At 37.9% G+C, this 21,902-nt stretch overlaps 1 protein-coding gene and 1 pseudogene across 1 annotated transcript; both read left to right on the forward strand.

The window, feature by feature from the left end:
- Positions 1-9,932: 9,932 nt before the first annotated feature.
- Positions 9,933-14,101, forward strand: LOC101075358 (keratin, type I cytoskeletal 18-like). The gene is given in 11 exon segments (XM_029833932.1): positions 9,933-10,420; positions 10,422-10,493; positions 11,760-11,842; positions 12,060-12,216; positions 12,965-13,129; positions 13,236-13,338; positions 13,341-13,360; positions 13,524-13,562; positions 13,564-13,633; positions 13,636-13,744; positions 13,839-14,101. Coding segments are annotated over 11 exon segments (1,299 nt in total). The 5' UTR covers positions 9,933-10,054; the 3' UTR covers positions 13,954-14,101.
- A 912-nt stretch (positions 14,102-15,013) lies between these two features.
- On the forward strand, positions 15,014-18,977 carry LOC101075137 (keratin, type I cytoskeletal 18-like; annotated as a pseudogene).
- The last annotated feature ends 2,925 nt before the right edge of the window (positions 18,978-21,902 follow it).

Genomic DNA, 21,902 nt, shown 5'->3' on the forward strand with positions numbered 1-21,902 from the left:
GACAAATAAAGATTTGAGAGGGACCTTTACTCTGTACAAAGGTGCTAAAACACAAAAAAATGTTCAAGGTGTGGCCTGACTGCAAGACATCTATTGTGTGGATGTATTGATAAAACATTCCACACGAAATTAATGGTTATTATATTTTAAAGGTATGCACATCATCGACCGTATATGAAACTCTTATTCATGAAAATCACCATCTCGCTGTGTAAAGTGCAGTAACTTCAGAGAGCAATAACTGTGTCCAGGAGAATTTCCTGGCAGGATACAGTTGGATCACCCTAACCAAACTTGTTGTTTTAAAGGCCCATTGTTATAAGCTGAGACCTGTTCTGACTAAAATGAGAAAAATCTACACTCTATTTTCAACAGCAGCTGCTCATTGAGTTCCTCATTAATACACAAACAGCTCTTAGAAATATTGGAAATGATAAATAGAAGATAAATAACATTTTTTAGATGTGTACTATCATTATATGTTACAGCAATCATATATTGTAGACTCTACAGTTGGCATTGAATTGTTCTTTAGTGATTACATCAGGTATAAAAACTGCATAACTAAGCCCCTGCATTATTCAGAACCCTGCTTACCTGTGTGTGTGTGTGTGTGTGTGTGTATGTGTGTGTGTGTGTGTGTGTGTGTGTGTTTGTGCGTATACATGAAAGAGAGAGAGAAAGTGGGGCTAATGTTAGGATGATAATGTGTTTTATCCATCTGTTCCATTTCTTTCAACACATACTTTATGTGCATGTGTGTATGACAATCCGCTGTATTTTCCTCCACCCATTTCCTCTATTCCTCTACGACACCCTTCACCACACCCTGTTGCTATAGTAGTAGGGGTGACCAGAGAGCAAAGATGACTTTGCCAGATGCATACAGCATGACATTACCATGTAAATAGTTGGTGAGGTTACCATAGTAATGGAAGGAAACGGAGAATCAGCATAACTGTCAACTGGATGATTCAGAGTTATAAGTAGAATCACTTCAACTTGCTTGCGCCACTGCAGATTTAATTTCCTCCTGTAAAAAACTCATTTATAGACATACTTGAACCACATTCATCCTCCTGCAACATGGTTGACATTTAAATACGACTGGCCCCTTGGTACCTCTCTGGTGAATAGATTTTGTGAAGATTTTAAGAATTGCTCACGGCTTTAGAACAATGGACAGAAACTTTCATGGGAATAGATGAATAAGTATATTGATTTCTGCGTAGTGGAAGTACATGTAATTATGTATTGTACATTACTTCAGAAAAAATGACTAAAACATTTGCAGATAATTATAAGTATGTTTATACTGATTTACCAGTGAACTTAGATTCACAGTATAAACACAATCACTGGGTGTCTTAATAATAACAAGGATCTTTACAATATTTTACATCAGGAAGGCTTCATTAAGCATAACCCCCCTCCAAAAGGTTAAATATGAGGATTGGAAAGTACTTGTTGAAAGTATTGGAAGTTACTTTGGGCTCAGAGTATTTTGGAAAGAAGGGGTAAGTGACACTAGAAAGAGGTATTTTTCAGAAGTGTAAAAATCCAGGTTTAGTGTATTGTCACGTTAAAGCTGAATGCCAAAGAGCTTTTGAGGTTTTTAACTTTAACTTATTTATATCTAAACTGTCTAATGAACATGACTGGTAATGGCTTTGTGAATGTAATTATTATCCTCATTGCTATTACATGATTTTTATACTGCCCAAATTAGAGCTATAGTTTGCGAACTACCGTACTTTTTTTTAACATTAGACACATTTGTAGCTCATGACTTCTCTGATGACCTTAATTGACAGACTTCAATTATAAGTAAATTAAAAGGCTCTTAGAACTTTTGCAGTTTCGTAATTTACAGGTTAGATGCTTGGAAAATTAAGCTGCGCATGCAAAATCTTGTGTGGCTGTGTGGAAAACCCCCCAAAACAAACATTATAAGGGGTTTTGCCCTTCCCAAAGATAAGGAGAATAAGGGAGAAAATGGCCCTAAGTATATTTGTAAAGAGTATTTTAGAATTTTTGGGTTTTCTGTTAAGTTTTCAATAATTTCAGCACTTTTTACTTTGAGGATTGCTTGTGCCAACCCTAAAATTTAAACTGCAGATTCAAAATCTCTCTTCCATCATCCTACAAACTTGGATGGCATCTACAACATAACATCAAATGTGGTTATGTAATTACACTTTTAACACCTTCCTAAATAAACGAAAATGCAGGACAGCATGTTGAGGGAAGAACAATAAATGAAAAGCACAATTGTGTAACAAAAACAAGCACTCTCAAAAGAGGAGTAAAGCTGACCTCGCTTCTAGCGTTTTCTTTGTAGTTCAAAGAAACATCTGATCTCCATTTCAAAGACATAAATCTGGATCACAACTTTTCTGAATTACTTATAAAAAGCTCTTCTATGTGTCCGGAGATTGAGGTGTCTCCTGTTTCCACCACAATCTTTAGATTCATCAATTGTCTCCAAGTGGAAAGGAAAACAAAAAATTCAGCCTCCATCTAAATTATGCTCTGCAATATATTTTGCAACATTCAAAAATACTGAAAGCACAAACAAACCAAATGTACTGGCAATGCCATGCAGTCAATTACTGCTACCTTTTATAGAGAAAAGTGGGCAGTCCAGCTTAACACAACAGTCCTTGTCCAGAAGTTGCTTTTCTGCTCCGGGAGGAGGGACTTATCTGAAAGTGGGCATTATGTCAGAGGATTGGAATGGGCCCAAAAAGGGCAAAAGAAGCAAAGGAAGAAAAGGAACAAAGACTGAAACTCTCTCAGGACTTGGAAGGGAGAGAACGTCTTGATTATTTAATTTCAAATCACTGTAATAAATCAGCTTGATCAGAGGCGTGATTACATTTCAAACATGTACATACTTTGTCCCGGAAGCAAAATAGCAAAAGCCTACAGAAGAATGTGGCAATGAGAAATGATCTCAGTCTGTTAATGTACTTACATTAGTCTATACAAGTTTATAAAATTTCACCACATAACAGTAAGCCCTAAAATTCCCCTTTCCTAATTTATCCAACCATTTTATTTGATTTAGAAAAATGTTTTACTTATGAAATAAAAAAATTTAAAAATTTTTTTTAAAGTTTCCCCCCCCCCGCCCCCCCCCCCCCCCCCCCCCCCCCCCCCCCCCCCCCCCCCCCCCCCCCCCCCCCCCCCCCCCCCCCCCCCCCCCCCCCTTTGTCTAGTTTTATGGTAACTTGTGGTTACAAGACATTTTGTACTTTAGCTCTTGTAGCAAACAAATCAAGATATACAGTGTGATAAATACATTCTCATCTAACAGTGTAAGAAAATGAATAGTCCTACTAATATTTCAAATCTATTTAAGCATAGAGATTTAAGAGATTTAAGCATAACAAGATTGAAGGCGCTGCTACAAAGCACATTTTTGGACGAGACAAACACTGTTACAGGGAAGACAAGCATGGAATAAAGGCTGAGCAGTGAGTGGAATGAAGTGAAAGTGCAATAAATAAGTCCTAGCAGAAGCTGCAGCCAAACAAGAGCTTCACTGTGGAGGCAGAAACAGATTTATGAGCTTCAGAGAAGAATGTGAAGTGAGCAATTCCTCACTTGTGTTCTGTTGACAAACCTACACTCCTACTCTTTAGAGCCTAGCCAAAAATGAGGCATTGCAACCAGAGAAGGATGTATTTTTAAGGCTTTAGTGAGTTATAATGAATGTATTAAGTGTGGAATGACTTTAGATGTGAAAAACAATTGCTACTAAATTAAACTTTTAATATATGAGACATCTTTACACATTAATCTTACCTCTAAATTTTACTGTCTTTTCCTTTTTACTGTTTAAATTGTATTCTACAAATTTTACTTTCTTTTGTCTTTTTTGTGTTAATTATGTAAGTGCACTGCAGCACTGCATTGTACCACCACACCCAGTTCAACAATTCAGCTGGACAGTTGGATTGAATTAAGAGTGGCGAGAGCTAGAGAAAGAGAGAGAGAGAGAGCTTAGAGTCAATTACCTTTACATTCTTGTGTACTCCAGCAAGAACTGGAGCTGCTCTGAGCTTCACAAGAGGAGATAGTTTGCAATTTTGTGACATTATCTAAAGCCTAAATAATATGGAACCTTCAGGGCCTATGTATCTAGGATTGGATTCTAAAAAAGAGAACACAATGTGGTTTATTCATTATAAAAAGTATATACTGTAGTAAGTATATTAAATGCAAATAAGAAAATGAAAAATGTCAATTAAAATCTTTAAATTGAGCACTTACAAATGTTGTTTTCAATTCAGATAAGTGTGTCTCCAGTGTAAACCCCTCAAACCTGTTTATTGCACAGTAACACAGTATTGCACAGTACGGTAACTTCATGTTGTTGTTGTTTTCCTTATTGAACACATCCATTATGCAACACAACAGTCAAGAATCTGTTACATATATTAGAATACAATACAAGCTATGTGTATGAGCTTCTCTGACAGACTGTTCCAAAACTGGGGGCAATATATCTTATTTTAGAATTTTTTTGTAATAAGATATTAGGGTACACTAGGTTAACTTAATAAAGCAAGACAAAAATAATATTTTTCTAAGAGAAGTGAGTATATAAATGCATTGATTTTGGTGTTTCTTAAGATCAATAATAATAGTAGTTCCAATAAGTAATATATGTACTACAAAGTGGCTGTGACAAAACATCAATTTATGAAAGGATAAAAGGAAGATGAACAGAAATTTTATCTTTAACCAGATTTTACGCTATAATGTGGCACACAAAGTTTACTGATTTACATTTTTTTAGTAGTTACTGACAAATTAAATATGAAAAACTGCCGTAGTCATGGCAGGCTGAAGGAAAAAGAACAGGAGATAAGGAAGGATCCACAGAAGTAAGTCGTTTTAATTCCTATACAACCAGTATGCTCAAATAAGATAGCATTTGTTTAATATTAGCATGCACATAATCACGGTAGTTTTCCTTGCCATGGCACTGTTTTTAAAACCAGTCATACTAACTTAAGTGTTTCCCTTACTGGTAACCAATTCCGAAAGCACAGGCCCACCCACCCAGAAACACTTTTAAATTCCCACCATGCGTCTACTTCATCCCCACCCAACCCTCGTCTTACTGAGTCTAGTACAAACAGGTTCAGCTGACCTGATCACAGATAAATCCATATTGGCAGTGACTTGGAAGGCAAATATATTATGTAATATAACAGAAAACAGATAGAGATAGTCAGATAGAGAGGGCGGGGGTCTGAAAAGCTCTGGAAAGGCTGAAGAAGTTTCCTTACCTGGTGCCTGTTAAACTTGTTTCTGGGGCATTTACAGCTGCACTATACTGCCTCCTTCTGGTAAATATGCTGTTATATAATTATTGAGCCACTGAAGAGAGGTAAAAAAATAAATAAATAAGGTAGCCATTGTGTTGTTTGGAAGTAACTTGACACCACTCACAGTAGATGCTGGACAAGATCCTGTGGATGTTGAGTCTAACACCAAAACAATGGGTTGGATGTTTGTACAAACGTTTTCCATGATAATTGATCTGTCGATTGATGTGTCTCTACCCAAACATCGAGGAGGGTTTTTGCAGAACAGAGTCATTATTCTCAAAAAATAACTTAAAATGGAAAGCTTTTCAATTTAAGGGAGAGAAAAAAAATCAGTCAACCAATTGTAGATGACAGTTTATGTATATAATAGTCATCAACTTACTACATTATTACTGTCCATTTGACCATTTCCTGGAATTTGAAATGGCTATTTACTGAATCATCTTGTGTCCTTCCCCTCCAGTTGCCCCTAGTGATAGCATTGAGTTGGCCAGTATTCCAGACTTTGTGTACTCTTATCTGTTCCCTTGTGATGTTTATGTGCAAACAGCACATTCCTGTGGGGACAGAGTTGGTGGTGGTGGGGGAGGTTGGGAGAGATGAGCTGGAAGGAAGTGGGAATGAAAAAAGGGAGGAGAAAGGTAACAATAAGATAATAGTGTGTTAAATATTATGTGGCAGATTTGAGAGTCAGTATATTTCTTATAAACATTTTACAGTAGAAAAAAGAAAATAGAATATGTGACACTGCCACTGGAGAAGAAATTAGTAGATGACTTTTACTATGCAGAAATTTTAAACTGTCATCACCCACACCCAAGGTCAAGACAGTCACATCCAATAAATTAGACATGCACTCAAAAGGATACAAAACAGACATGTTGTTACAGAATGCAAACAAATAGGGGATGGCCAAATGGTTATTTTTAACACATCATGATGGACTTTAATTGCATCTGAGTGACAGCTCTTTTTATCCCTTCAACCGTTATTGACACTAAATCACTGAGCTCCCTTTCTTTGAAATATTAAAAATGTTCACATTACATAAAGTCTTACTGTGATGCCACAGTCATTGCCTGATGTGTGTGCGTTTACCAATTCCACCCACTCACTTTCAAAAAACATTTTTGTTTTCCTGGTATGAACCTGCAAGTCAATATAAAATTAATTTAAATTGTTTTACCATTGTTTTTTTTAAGTACTGCTACTGTGCCTATATTTTTATGCATCTGATGAAGGAGACAAAAAGGAAAGGTAAGTTTTGTAAGTTTTAAAATGATTCAACTGGGTGTGGAACCACATTTTAAAGAGCCACAAAGAGTCACAGTTCCTTTATTAGTTAGGAGATGTTACACCTTAAAGGTCACTGATGTGACTTTCTGACCTACTACCATATGCTTGCCTGAATAAAAAAATTCTCTGACAAATGAAACTTTAGTATTGTTTCAATGACACTGACATTACTCTTAATTGTTAATGGGATTTTCATATTCACATACATCTGTTCGCACATTAAGTCTTGTCTGCAAAATACACAAAGAATTGAGAATAGTGAAGGATTCCTTCACTCACTTGTGCCATTTGGAACAAATTAAACCAATCTTAACCACAGTAGAGGGGCATGGAAAGCAGATTTAAAAATAGGAAGAGAAGGAGTGGAATTTCCACTGTGGAAACCTTTAGGAGGGACACAATATAATTTTCGAATGCAATTTATGGTGAGGGAAAAGGTAGGAAAGGGGATAGCTATTTTAGAGAGGGCAATTTTCCTACACTGTGCAGCCCACGAGGCCGACAGACGGTTTAGTTTGAAGGAAGGAATGAGTCAGCAACTATATCTTACTATAAGAGACACAGTGTGCAACTCAGGCACAGAAACTGTAACGGTGAGAGACATGCAAGTACACAGGTCATTCTGGTCAGCAGCCAGCAGTGACTAAAGTTTGTGTGTGAACTGTATGTGTGTGCATGTGCCCATCTGAGTGTATACTTTTTATATTGAGATACTTGCAGATACTTGCAGGTGAATGAATAAAAAAGCATTCAAATCTCTTGAAAGCAAAAACAGTTTTGTGAATGAACAGGTAACTTGAAAGTAGGTGGTCCTAATTTACTATCATTACATTTTCTTCACAATACTGTCCTTCATAGAGACAAATACTGGCATCATTTTAAAATCCTACTGCAACAAATGCTTGGTTCTCACGCACTACGCTATTAAAAGGGCTCATTCTTCTAAGATCCAAACTCACATTCTTCGTGACCAGACAGTGGTCATTCTTTGAATCCCCACCTTTTAATTTTTTATTCTTGCTTGGGACTGTGGCTGCTTTACACTCTGTGTCCGTCTAATCAAATGAACCCATTGTGCCAGAAAACACCCAGGGCAGAAACTTGGAACACAGAGGGGAGTAGGGAACATCTGTAGCCAAGAAACTGTAGCCTGGAAACTGTAGCCTGGAAACTGTAGCCCATTTTGCATTAGTAGGTACCATATGCTGCGTCAAATCCAGCAGGGACATCTTTAGATATTCATCATGCATGCCCAGTGAGGTTAGGAAATAACTGAGCACGACGATTTCCCAAAACTGCTGAAAATTTGTTTTCTCGTTACCATGGTGATGTGGTAAATGCCTCAAACTTTCCTTCCATAGTAGCTCTGTGACAGTGGGAGGTACCCCAGGACCAAGGAATGAGTGGAAATTTAGAGTTGCAGTGAGAAAGAGGACACTCAGAGGCCAAGTATGTTGAAGTATATAAGGGGTGGAAAACGAGCTGATTTATTAGCTTCTTATGTTCATTGTTTGGTCTAAATGCTTGTAAAAACAAAACAAAGCATTGTAGTATAATTAGTATAAGTTTTATTTGAAAAAATTTTTTTCTTTTAAATGATTTGATCAGTTTTGAAACAGCAATAATCTTCCAAAGCAGCCCTATGTATCTGATATTGTGCCGACCTAGTTTGAACTAGGCCACAGCCTAGTGCATTTCCCGTATGGACACTCCTTTTACCTTTTTTCTGAGATTCCAGGTTCATTGGAAACCATTATACCAGACATTTTTATGCAAAAGTAAAAATAAAATTGGAAGTACTTTCAAAATGCAAGTTATATATATACAGTATATACTAGACACTACTGGTGCGGTGTTTTCTGATAAATCAATAGATTCGTTTTACTGCTAAGAAACAAGATGAAATATGTCATTTTTTAAAACCTCATCTTTGACCATTCAAAGTCCCTTATATGTTAAGTATGCATTTAATAATTCACATTAACATTAAATAGCATGTATGAGCAACCAACAATTCTTAAATAAGTTTTGTTAAAAGTTGCAAATTCAAATGTGCTATTATTATAAGTAATTTATGTCATTATTATCACAAAACATCTTTATGCCTTCTTGCCTGGATAGCTGAGGATCCCTTTTGTTTGCTAGCTCAAAGATAGCACAGGAATTGTTTGATTTTCACTTGGAGCTCTTCATTCTTTAATATCCTGCTACATATTCCATCCTGAAAAGCAAACAAGACTTCCAGAGAGCAGGAAGCTGAACAGAACTACAAACTTGCACAGTGGCGTATAATGTTTCTTTAATCATTTAACGAGTAAGAAGAGCTTCTCTTCTTGAAAGATTAAGCCTTGGAGATTCTATATGTCTTTAGGGTTAGGGTTATAAGATGTGGAATGTGAAGCAACAGATTCTAATTCTTAATAAGACAAGTGTGCATTTGATGTAATCTGTCAAAAATGAAAAGTCTTAAGTCAGCTCTCACGGAAATTATTTACATGAAACAAATTTTCCACTTCGCACACAGCCCTTTACCACCAGTGATAACAGAAGTGATAGTGTTCAGAGTAGCAGTAATTGAAATGGTGTTAGTGGTTGTTGATATAAGTGGTTGTTTTTGGGATCCTACTGTAGCATACAGTCTCTCTCTCTCTCTCTCTCTCTCTCTCTCTCTCTCTCTCTCTCTCTCTCTCTCTCTCTCTCTATATATATATATATATATATATATATATATATATGTATATACACACACACACACACAGTATATAATCAAACTCACAATGGTTAAAAACATTCCTTCGGGTTTTGTCATCAACATTATTAAAATGCAATTTCTTATTCCTGCTCAAAGTACATTTAACAATATTCAAATAAAATTATTTCCTATTTTTACCAGTATTATCTTTTATTCACGTCATGCATTCTATTTACTATGTATATTAGGTCACATTATATTGATCAGTATTTGGATTATTTAAAAGAAAAAGAAGTACTTTTTTTTCTGTTGTTTTGTAAAATGCACAGGCTTCAAAAATCAAAAATGTACCTAAAAGTACTAAATAGTGTAATAAGTTCACATGCACTGTGTTGAAGGTACAGTACACTGTTTACCTTCAAACTGTGGTTAAAAGAAAATTTCGTTTTGTTTAAAGAATTTGCCAATGTACGATGGTTATCAAGCTAAAACATTTTCAAAACACTGCTGTATTCAAGCAGGGTGGAAAGATGGGAGGTGATTCAGGGTGAATGGGAGTGGTCTAAGGGGTGGACCTTAGGGCCCAAAAGTTTATAAAGTTTACCGGTTACCCTTTTTTTTCCTGCGTTGTGTCTCTGAGTTCCAATTGCGACCATACCAGATAGTGCCTCTGTCTCTTTTTCTCCCACTTTCTGTTACGAGTCGAGTCTCTACAGCAACAATGAAATCTACATATTCTGTGTACTCCTCATCCGCCAGTAGCAGGGCTCCCACTGCTTCAATGATGCGTGCTTCTACCGGGCCTGTTTACAGGGCAGCCACTGTCCATGGTGGGGCTGCAAGTGGGAGTCGAATCAGCCTCTCCTCTGCCTCTACCCTCCGTAATGGGATAGGGGTCGGCAAAGGAATAGGCTCTGGATCTGGGGGCTTCACTAGCACCGTTCAGGTGAGCGGCAACAATGCCAAATACATGGGCAACGAGAAGTTTGCCATGCAGAACCTGAACGAACGTCTGGCCAGTTATATAGAGACAGTGAGAAACCTGGAACAGGCGAACCACAGTCTGGAGCTCAAAATCACGGAGGCTTTTGCAAAATAGTGGACCTGACCTCAAAGACTACAGCAAGCACCAGGCGATCCTGGAAGACCTGAGGAAGAAGGTGAGAAGGGGTTAAATGGGGGAGATGAAAGCATGGCTTAAAATGTACGTTCATTCAAAAATACAATGCCTTACTCAACCACATAAGCAATGTGCATTAGTAGTTATCTATTTTTGGACAGATGAGCCTAACTTTTCTTTGGGTTTGGAAAATTCCTGCCATAATGAGCCTTTGTGGCTAAGGCCTGTGCGGGAAACACTATAGTTCAGGAATGTCACTGTACAGACAGACAGGAAAAAAGAGCGGAAGACAAAATGAGTGTCCCGGGAATTTTTAGACTCTAGAATATTAACAGATTGACATAAATATATTGGCTTTAACCCTTTACCAACTGTGTTAATAGCTTCATATTTAGAATGAGCATACAGTACAGTCATGATTTGTATATATGACATAAGCTGAGAAAGAAAGAGAACAGTAGAATTTTTACTCATCCTCCCATTTGGAGAAAGGTAGGTCTTTATGTTAACATATGCCAGGTGTCTCAGAGGATAGATTAAGAGTCTGAGCCTACTGAAAATAAAAATCTACATATATAATTTAGAAGAAAATGATCAAAACTGTCATGTTCAACATTAAACAGTTAATTGATTAGAATTTTTTTTTGTGCATACATGGGAAGAGAAACATTGTTTTAAATTGAATTTTCTGTGAAATGCAGACTCTAATTTAGAGACCAAGAAAGCAAGGAAATATTCATATTTGAATATTTCTCAAACATCCCACAGAATATAACCCTCATTGTTATCAGATTATATTTACTCTGCTAAGAGCCAACAGCCAATACAAACAGCCTACAGCCAGAACGGCTGTAATCTAAATTTGCCAACATGGAAATTCACTTAATAGCTTCTTTCAGTGCAGCCATTATCTGAAAAAAGACTCAGCAACACCCTGGTGCAGTGTAGTCTACAAAGTCAAACACCCATGCAAACCTGTGAGTCGACATACGGGTTTGCACGCACACAAGCGCACACACACACACACACACAAGCTCCACCCATCTCATGCAAAACCCTCGTCCCGCAGATGGGTTACATCCGGTTCATTTGATGGCAAAGAGCAGTTGCTGTCTGGAAGCCAACGATTGGCTCTTGGACTTTGTAACCTGGTTACCTCACCCAGATGTATTTTAGCTATTATCTTGACTGTGAATAATAAAACAAACAGTTATTTTTTTTGTATTCATTTAATTACTTGTCTCACTGAAATGATCAACAATGCATATTCTACAGTCCATATTACTTAGTTCTTTTCTTGTTTGAGGTTTTGGATGCCACAACTGACAATGCCCGTCTGGTTCTCAATATTGACAATGCTCGCCTGGCAGCTGATGACTTTAAAGTGAAGTAAGTTGCAAATGTGATAGATTGTCAAACAAAAGCCAGACAGCATCCCATTGTACTGCTTTGTAAACATTGTAATACTATGAATAACAGCATCATATTTATTATGAGACAGCTCTTTGTCTACTAGTTAAACATCTTGAATTATAGCACACACACACACAAACACACACACACACACTGTTCCAAACTCCTGACCACTCTGCCATCTCATGTTTAGATATGAATCTGAGTTAGCTATCCGCCAGTCAGTGGAGGCTGACATTGTTGGTTTGAGAAAGGTCATCGATGACACCAACATGGCACGAATGAACCTAGAGAGTGAGATTGAGGCCCTGAAGGAGGAACTCATCCACCTAAAGAAAAACCATGAACAGGTTAGTATGAGCATATTTTAACATTTGTGTAAAGTCAAAATGGTATACAGTTGCAATGAGTTTCAATAAAGTCTTAAAAAAGAAAAAGAGACAGATAAAAGTCTTAACAACTGTGGGAGCCAACATATTGACCCAAGAAAATATTTTATCTTATTTTATGTTGGTTTCTCACGAATCCCTTCAAGAATTATTTGAGGTTAAAGTAAAACGGTCAGAAGCCTCCGACCATATCAATCAATCAGTTTTTATCTATATAACGTCTTTTACAATCAAAATTGTTTCTAGGAGCTTTCCAGAATCCCAGGGCCTGACCCCCAACAAGCAACAGTGGCAAGGGAAAAACTCCCCTTTAACAGGAAGAAACCTTGAGCAGAACCAGGCTCATGTAGGGGGACCCTCCTGCTGATGGGGGGGCTGGGTAGAGAGAGAGGAGAGGGGGGAGGACAGGTAGAGGATAGAATAGGTAGGAGAGGAGAGATAGAGGAGAGAATAGAATACATACATACATACATACATACATACATACATACATACATACATACATACATACATACATACATACATACATACATACATACATACATTATAATAAGTAAAGTAAGGTGCAAGTTGAGTGGGTCAGTGGCGTCGGAGGTCAGTACGCAGCTCTGAAGGCGGCGATACCTGTAGATTAATACAGAAGGGGGGGGGGGACAGAAAAACATATATAACATATAACATATCTTGCAATCCTCTATTTCCTCTGTAGGATATCATGGAGCTCCACAACCAAATTGCCAAATCAGGAGTCCATGTAGATGTTGATGCTCGAAAGGGACAGGACCTTGCTCAGCTTATGGCAGAAATAAGGTCCAAGTATGAGAACATCGCACAGAAGAACCAAGAAGAACTCAAAGCTTGGCATGAGTCCCAAGTAAGACTGAACTCTTATTCATAATGATTCATATTGTTTTCCAGGATACAAAGAAAATCTATGAAAATTCTAAATCATTTTCACAACAATTATCTCATTTTCACAGATCATAGAGGTGCGCTCACAGGTTGCACAGAAACCAGAGGCACTGAAGTGTGCACAAACAGAGGTGAATGACCTGCATAGACAAATCCAGACCCTGGAGATTGACCTGAGTCACAGAGGAGCCTGGTGAGAAGCAATAAGTCAGCACACACTTGATTTTCTTCAACACAGGCTTATCTTAATGTTTCTATTTATTATTGTGATACATGGTTTACACATTGGTTTACCACTTGCAATGGAAGTTGTCTGCTTACTATTCTGTCCAAAACTTACCTATTCTTGTCCACAGAGGGTCTCTCTAGAGGGCACACTGAGGGACACAGAAATGGCATTATAATATGGAAATTAAGTCCCTCAACAGTATGATCCTGGGACTGGAGGCAGAGCTTACTCAGCTACGTACAATATACAGCTACAAACACAGGACTATGAGGCTTTACTCAACACAAAGATGAAGCTGGAGGTGGAAATTGCCACATACAGACAGCTCCTAGATGGTGAAAATTTCACGTATGTAAAATTGTGACTCTGAGTTATTTGATTTTCTTCATTTAACTTTTAATAAGTCAATTGAAAGTCCCTGACAATTTATCTTTCTATGCAGGCTCCAGGATGCTCTAGATCAGAAAACATCAAAGACCAAAATCATGACTGTGACACAGACACTCGTGGATGGCAAGGTGGTTTCTTCTTCCAACACAGAAACCAAAGAAGTTTAAAGGCCAGAATCGATCACCTGATTCTGTCACTGAGTAATAAAAGTGGTATTTCACAGGCAGGAAATTTAATGTTTAAGATTTACGGCCAGGTCATTAAATGCTACCCAGTGCTACAACTATGACTTCCTGTTTAAAACAAAATTGAGTCAAAGGGAATCTTTTATTTATTTTATCACAATTTATTCATGAATGACATTCACAATTTCAAAATTAGACTTTCCAGTGATCAATTAAGGGTGCATATAAAATAAATAAATATATATATATATATATATATATATATATATATATATATATATATATATATATATATATAATTAACTACATCAATTTGGATTTTATTGTCTTGTCATTTGTCTTTTCTTAATTTTTAAATAAATCTCTTGCCCTGTAATGTGGAGTCCTTTCAATAAATGATTTTTGTGAACCAACTGTCCATGTACGAAAACAGAATGTTTGAAAGAAAAATTGCCTTTGCCAGATTATATTAGTAGCAATGGAAAAATTAAAAAACAAAACAAACTAAAATTGTCATGGGCATATTCTATTAAATCAGTGCTGGTACTTAGTAATTTAGCAGCTGTTTGTCTATATGTTAGCCCTGCGATAGGCTGGTGAAGTGGCAAGGGTTTTTGCCACCTCTTGCTCAAAGGCAGCTGAGACAAGCTCCAACAACCCTGTCAAGGGAAAAGCAGTAGACAATAGATGGATGGCTACATCAACAAGAGCAAGCTAAAGTCCAGTATCCAACTCAAGAACAGAAGACATTTTCAGGGCTTTTTTTTTCCTCAAAGAGGTGATCTAACATTCTGTATGAAATTGACAGCATATCTCATAGCATTAACTTGAGGTGAGATTGGTGGACAATGGGTGTAACCAGGCCAAAGTCTAAAAAAATGGCAAAAGATAAGATTGTCGTATAGTTATGAGAGGAGTGGCAGGAATATTGCTTTCAGAGGTATATAAGCTCACTGGACTCGCTTCTGCCTCCTGCTTTCAAACCCCTCTTTGCAGGAAGTCTTGCCTCGTACTCTGATTGATCAGCGCATTACTTATAGCAATGGAGAGACGCCAAAGTACTGAATTTATTTCTCGTCAGAAGACAGGCACTCACGGACCTGTCACACTGGCGAGGAACTATGCCTACAGTGTCAGTGGAGGCGCCGGTGGCCATGGGACAAAAATTTCAACTGCCTCCTATGGCACACGAATTGGCAGTAGCTTTGGACAAGGGTATGACTCGGGGATGACCCTTGCCATCGGTAATGAAAAGACAACAATGCAGCACCTGAATGATCGTTTAGCCAGCTACCTTGAGACAGTCAGGAACCTGGAGAAGGCTAACGCCCAGCTTGAAATCAAGATCAGAGAATATGTTGACAGTAAAGGGCCCTTGGAAGGAAGGGACTACAGTAAATACTTTGCTATCATTGAGGACCTAAGGGCTAAGGTATGTATTAAGAATGCATTTCTGAAAGTATACTGTATTATTTGTGAATTTTCTGACATATCAACGGCTTGCCAGCAAGATCCTGGTTATCCAGCCACTTTCCTGCCGCTTATAAACATCATATGATGGGAGGCTAAAAGTCATTTTAGTTGCTTTAACAATTTTACTATCACCCTTTCACGACTCAAAGTGTACTGAATGATTCATTCTGTTTATAGCCCATATACTCATAACCTTTTATCTTTTATTACTTACAATGTGTTGAAGGCATCAACTTGACTGCAACTTTTTCCTCATCGAGTTGACATAATTCTGTCATAAATCAGTTAAGATATACTTTACAGTCTTGACTTCGCACACTAAAAGTTGACATTTCTTTCAGATATTTAACAAACTCCAGGGTAATGCACAACTTGGCCATCTCTTTAGACAATGCCCGTCTGGCTACAGATGACTTCAAAGTCAAGTGAGTATTCAGCTGTGTAACTAAAATCCAAGCGTTTCCTCACACAATACAAAAGTGATATACAATATGCTTTGTTAGGATGGAGTATGAAATGTCTATGCGTAAGACAGTAGAGGCCGACGTGGCCAGATTGAGGAAGGTTCTGGATGATACAAACATTATTCGCCTGCATGTGGAGAGTGACATTGAATCTCTGAAGGAGGAACTGATCACCCTGAAGAAGAATCATGATACAGTAAGGGGGAAAAACTCCTACTAGTAGAACATGTTTTGTACCAAATTAATTTTATTAGCATTTTTCAATGACTAATCCCCAATAATTTCCTGTTGTCCACAGGATTTGGCTGAATTACGTACCCAGATCACTCAGGCTGGAGTCCATGTAGATGTTGATGCTCCTAAAGGACAGGATCTGGCAGGGTCATGGAGGAGATGCGGGCCAATTATGAAAAGATAGCACTAAAGAACCAGGAGGAGCTTAAAGCATGGCAATGAATCTCAGGTAATTCACAAAGTTTGGCCAATTTCTTTAATAATTCATCTACAGGGTATTCTAAATGTGTTTTATGTGGCCCTCAGATAACAGAGGTGCAGGTTCAAGTTACTGAGAGCACAACAGCACTGAAGGAAGCTTCATCTCTGCTGTCTGATACCAAGCGGCGGTATCAAAGTTTTGACATTGAGCTGCAATCTGCACTTAGTCTGGTAAATCCTTGTGTTTTTTTGACATCCTACAATATTGAATACTACATCAGTTTGCTTGTTTAATTAATTAACATTTTGAAAAATGCTAATTCATCTTCTTGGAGACTCTTTGAAACAGGAAAAGAGATAACAAATTACTATTATACCCCTTTGACAGAAAGCATCTCTGGAGGCAACCCTGCCGTGACATGAGATGCGTTACAACACGAGTGGAGAAATACAATGTTATCATCCTAAGGTTTCAGGAGGAGCTTTCTCAAATTCCGCGCTGATATCCAGCAGAACGGAAGAGAATACGAAAATCTGCTTAATATCAAAGTAAAGCTGGAGGCTGAGAATTGCAGAGTACAGGAGGCTGTTGGATGGTGGAGCAACCCTAAAGTAAGGTTGATTTCATTGCAAACATGAAGCACCATGAATATTGAAAGTCATCTATTTTACAACTGTTATCATTTTTGTTTTCTTCTTTTTCCTGCTTTTGCAGATTAGAGGATGCAGTTGACAAGAAAGTTGGTCCAGACTAAAATGGGTGACAATCACTCAAACTCTGGTAGATGGCAAAGTGGGTTGTCAGAGAGCAAGGATATCAAGTCCAGTGAAGAACACGTTGTTTAAGAGGCCAGAAACAAAGGCAAAATATTGTTTGCAACCAAATGCAGCAACAATCAAAAAAGTATAAATTGTGTCTGTTTTGTAGTTAGTCTCTGTTTTAACATTAATCTGACCATTAAATTAAATAGTCTAAGCTTAATGTTTATTGCAATGCTCAGCAAGCTTTTTAAGCCCAAATTCCCTGACCTCCACCTTGGTCAAAGTTAACATCGACCTTTTTAAAAATGTAATGAAAATAAATGTAATAAGATGGCCCAACTTTTCACTTCCAACCCGAGACCATCTTATTTATGCTGTTGATTATACACAACCAAGACAATAATGTAACTACCATATATTAACACACTCTTAAATAAAATTCACACTCGACAATAGAGCTGTATTATGTACTAACCAAATTGTTAGTCTGTGTACTTCAGCTCAGAAATCAGAAAACAAATAATTAGGAAATTAGAAATCATGATGACATCAGATATCAATTGTCATGTAATCAAGTTATTGTGATGGATGTGTGTGTATTCTATTTGTGCATGCTTTTTAGTTTGTCTCATGGCTATTAACAGCTATTCTGAGACAGTCCCTGAGGTGTCTGTCATGAAGAAAGTTCCTGTACTTTGATTTAATTGTTGTCATGTGTGGAAATGCCATTTTACAGAGATAAGGTAGGCACTCACTCTTATTGCACATGAGGTGGGGAGAGGAAACTTATTCTTGCTGACTAGTCCCCAAAATTCACTGTAACTGGATCTTGCTTTCATCTTAATGTCATTTTGCAAATCAAGGACTTCCATGTCAACTTCTTCTCTTCCATGACTTGACATGACATTTCCTTCAAGTTTGGAGAGTGTGACAGCCTCCCATTCTCTAGATGTGTGGACCAAATACCAGGCATGATCTTAACATGAGTGTTGGTCTTTTCCCTGAAGTTCATTGTTCAGTCAAGTTTAGTAGGCAGATCTGTCAGAAGGCCCAGGTCCACTGGCCATGCATCATCTGACAGCTTCTCATGCACCATGTTCCTTCTTGACAGAAAAAGTTAGTCAATAAATTGCTGCAACACTTTGGCACGACTTAGTCGCCTGACATCAGCATGGAGGATTAGGTCTCCATAAGCAACATCGACCTCATCCAACAAAAGATAAGTGGTGCTGAAGCACTTTGCATGAATTGAGTTTATCAGGTGACCACTAAATTCATAACAAAAGAAAATGTCAAGCAAAACTGCAAGAGGAATGACAAAGTGATCATCAACAAAGAAAACAAAATCATAGTCATTATGGGAAAGCATTGTAAATCCATTGTGCCCACCAAACATTTCTGGGGATCCATCAGTAGTAATTACCTCAATTTTTTAAATGCGAGAAAATCCTCATCTTATTTGCTTGATCTTGTGGTGTCGCTTCAGATTTCCTCTCTCTGACAGTGCTTGTGTCTGGTGGCACGACTTACATAATAATAACTAAAAAATTCTTACTCCCATTCTGGATGGAAGTTGTAAAATTTTGACTTGGAGCCTCTGCCATGCTAGCTTATGTTTTTACCAAGTACAATTTGCATACTGCTGTGTTTGATTGTACTCCTGTAACTGTCGGAGTTGGTTAGTTCATTCAGCATCCCCAGTTTAATGGCCATTTGATTTGACGGAGTGTATTTTCACTTAATGACATTATCTTAGCTTCTGATCACATTGAGTGGTGGAAATTGAGCTAAATTTATGGAGCTAATTTTTGTATTCTTATGATGTACACAGTTACTTTTTGATACATTTGATTAAAACATTCATTTTGCTGAGATCCATATATGAAAACTTTTCACAGTTGAATTTAAAAAGTTCTCAAAATATTTTAAAATGTTGACCTACATGTGTAGAGGAAATTTTTCTTTTCTCAAGACAACAGAATCAACGTGCAATAAAAAAAACAGAACAAAAAATGACGGGGGGCCTTTACACATAGGCCATAAAATAAGTCCTTGGTCCAGATGGTTTTCCAGTTGAAGGTTACAAAGAATTTTGCACCCTGCTATTCACCTTGTTCCACAGAATGGCAACACAAATAAAAGAAAAAATGCCTATTTTCTCCACACCTATACTCTTCACAATAGCCTGTGCCTTAAAACAGATAAAGATCCTAGACTGCCATCTGCCACATCCCAGATATCTTATAAATGCAGATCTCAAAATTTTGGTAAATCCTAGCACAGAGATCAGAATCAGTTACTCATCAGTTATGCTATGCCACCATGACGAAACAGGATTAATTCAGGGTCAACACTCATCCAACAGCACTTGGAGACACATTAACTTGATCGTGAGAACTATTGCTCAAATCTCTCCCAAGATTCTCGCTCCTTGTAATCTTCATTGAATCATTAACAGCATATATCTGACAAACTAGACACATAAATGAATCTAAACATAAATCATAAACCACAAGACTTGTCTGTGCAGATGGTTGTTTAGTTGATCTTCAAAACTCAAAGGCCACTCTTTGTAAGATAGTGGAACTCATTCACAATTTTTTTTCTGTGCTAGTCTGCCAATTAAATACAGATACCATTGTGTTCCAAAATGTGTCTGGAAATGTCTTGGCATCAATATTTCTTCCAGTCATCAATACTTATCAAGGCTGAATTTCACCCCACTTCAGAAAACCATGGAGAATGAGACTTTTTATGCTTTGTTGTATTGTAAATCAATTAATTCTAATGAACATGTCTTTAAAAAAAAAAGGTAACACATAATACGTCCAGGTATGGGTTGGGCTGACTCCATCTCTACTTCTACATCCCTACTTCCATCTCTACTTTTAAGATTAGGCTTAAAACCTTCCTCTTTGAAAAAGCTTATTGTCACTAATTCTGTAGTTCCAGTTACTATCATAGACAGAAAAAAAGATCATACTTAGGGGGTCGTCTGATCATTAGGTTAACATCTTAGCTATGCTGTTATAGGCCGAGGTTGCTGGGGTCCAGAAACATGATCACCTGAACAAGCCCCTGTCACCCCACTAGGTCATGGTTTCCTCTCCTCTCCTCTCCTCTCCTCTCCTCTCCTCTCCTCTCCTCTCCTCTCCTCTCCTCTCCTCTCCCCACCTATTCTATCCTCTACCTGTCCTCCCCCTCTCCTCTCTCTCTACCCAGCTGGCCATCAGCAGGAGGGTCCCCCTATATGAGCCTGGTCCTGCTCAAGGTTTCTTCCTGTTAAAGGGGAGTTTTTCCTTGCCACTGTTGCTTGTCTGGGGTCAGGCCCTGGGATTCTGGAAGCGCCTTGAAACAATTTTGATTGTAAAAGACGCTGTATAAATACAGATTGATTTGATTGATTGATAATCTTTACAGTAAAAAGCCAAAGCCTCTTTATCAGAATTTCATCAAACCTTTATCCACACATGCAACATTTACACAAAATTCAGTTTTAGATGGACGGTTTCCTTTTAATCAATGTATCACTGGCTGCTGTTTCATCTCATTTTTCATCTTCATCAAAAACATTGATGAGGTTTTTTTAGCATGCATGCATTTGGCATTTAGAGTATGTATGCTAACTCCTTTCACCACATGATGCTAATCAGCAACGTCGTCCTTTCCCTTTTGGAAATATCTTTGTCTTCACAAAATTAAGATGTACTTTATTGTATTTATGAAGGAAAATGATGGTTTCTGCCATACTACCATTTTTTTCTGACAATGCTTCCAAACTTAAAATAACCAAAAAGACTGTGGCATAATATGATTAGAATAGAGAGTAGGAATGAGAGTACAGAACACATCAGAGCTTGAAAAAGGAGTAAAGATTCAGTAAGTACTGGACCTGGTAGCCATCCTGCTGACATCCACTCCTAATTATATTCTCAGTTCTTACTACTGTATAGGAGAGGATAAATGGAAGAAAAAGAGCTGAAAATCCAAGGCTCTTACTCTTGGAAAATCAATAGTAAGATTTTTGAACTTGTTTAGTGACTGAATCTGGTTTCCATGAAAACTGGCCAGGCAGTTGTAACCCAAAATGTAAAAAGGGTATTAGATGATTACTGCCTGTGCACTGCTCTTACTGTTTGGGTCTGTTTGCCATGGTACTGACACAGGTGTGGTGGGGTCCACTTGCAACACAGCAGTTCCTGACAGTTTCAATAAATGGCTTTATTGAAAACTTGCACTGGTAACAGCACTGATGGAATCACAAGCCTCTGTGGCATGCAAAAAACACCACAAGACCATGAGAGAGCAAAGTCCAAACAAACACAAGGCAAAAACTCTTGAGCAGGGACAGAAGGTTGCCAGGTTTACCAGGGCATCGACAGAGAAGAGAAGTCTGAGGCAGGGAGGGTCAAAACCAATAAATCTGATCGTACAGAGTACCAGAGAGTCAGGCATGGAGCAATAACAATCTGGTAAGACATGAATGCACAGCAGTGGCTTAAATAGGCCTAAGAGGGAGCAACAGGCGAAAATGATGAAGGCTGGTCAGATGGGTGTGGAGGAGGGGTGTGGCAGAGTGAGTGGAATTTTCCACCTCAGCACAAGAGCAGAAGGGCCAGCACCTCCTCATAATACCAGAACACACTGGGGTTTGAAACTAGAACCCTCCGCTACTCAGTCCCAGTCCACTAGAGGCAGAGCTAACTGCTACCCTATATCAATTATACTGTATTCTAAGACCTAGCAGAATTAGTATTAAATGATTATGCATAAATGTCCCTTTAATACTACTATTAC

This window comes from Takifugu rubripes, chromosome 3, assembly GCF_901000725.2.
Source record: "Takifugu rubripes chromosome 3, fTakRub1.2, whole genome shotgun sequence".
NCBI lineage: Eukaryota > Metazoa > Chordata > Actinopteri > Tetraodontiformes > Tetraodontidae > Takifugu > Takifugu rubripes.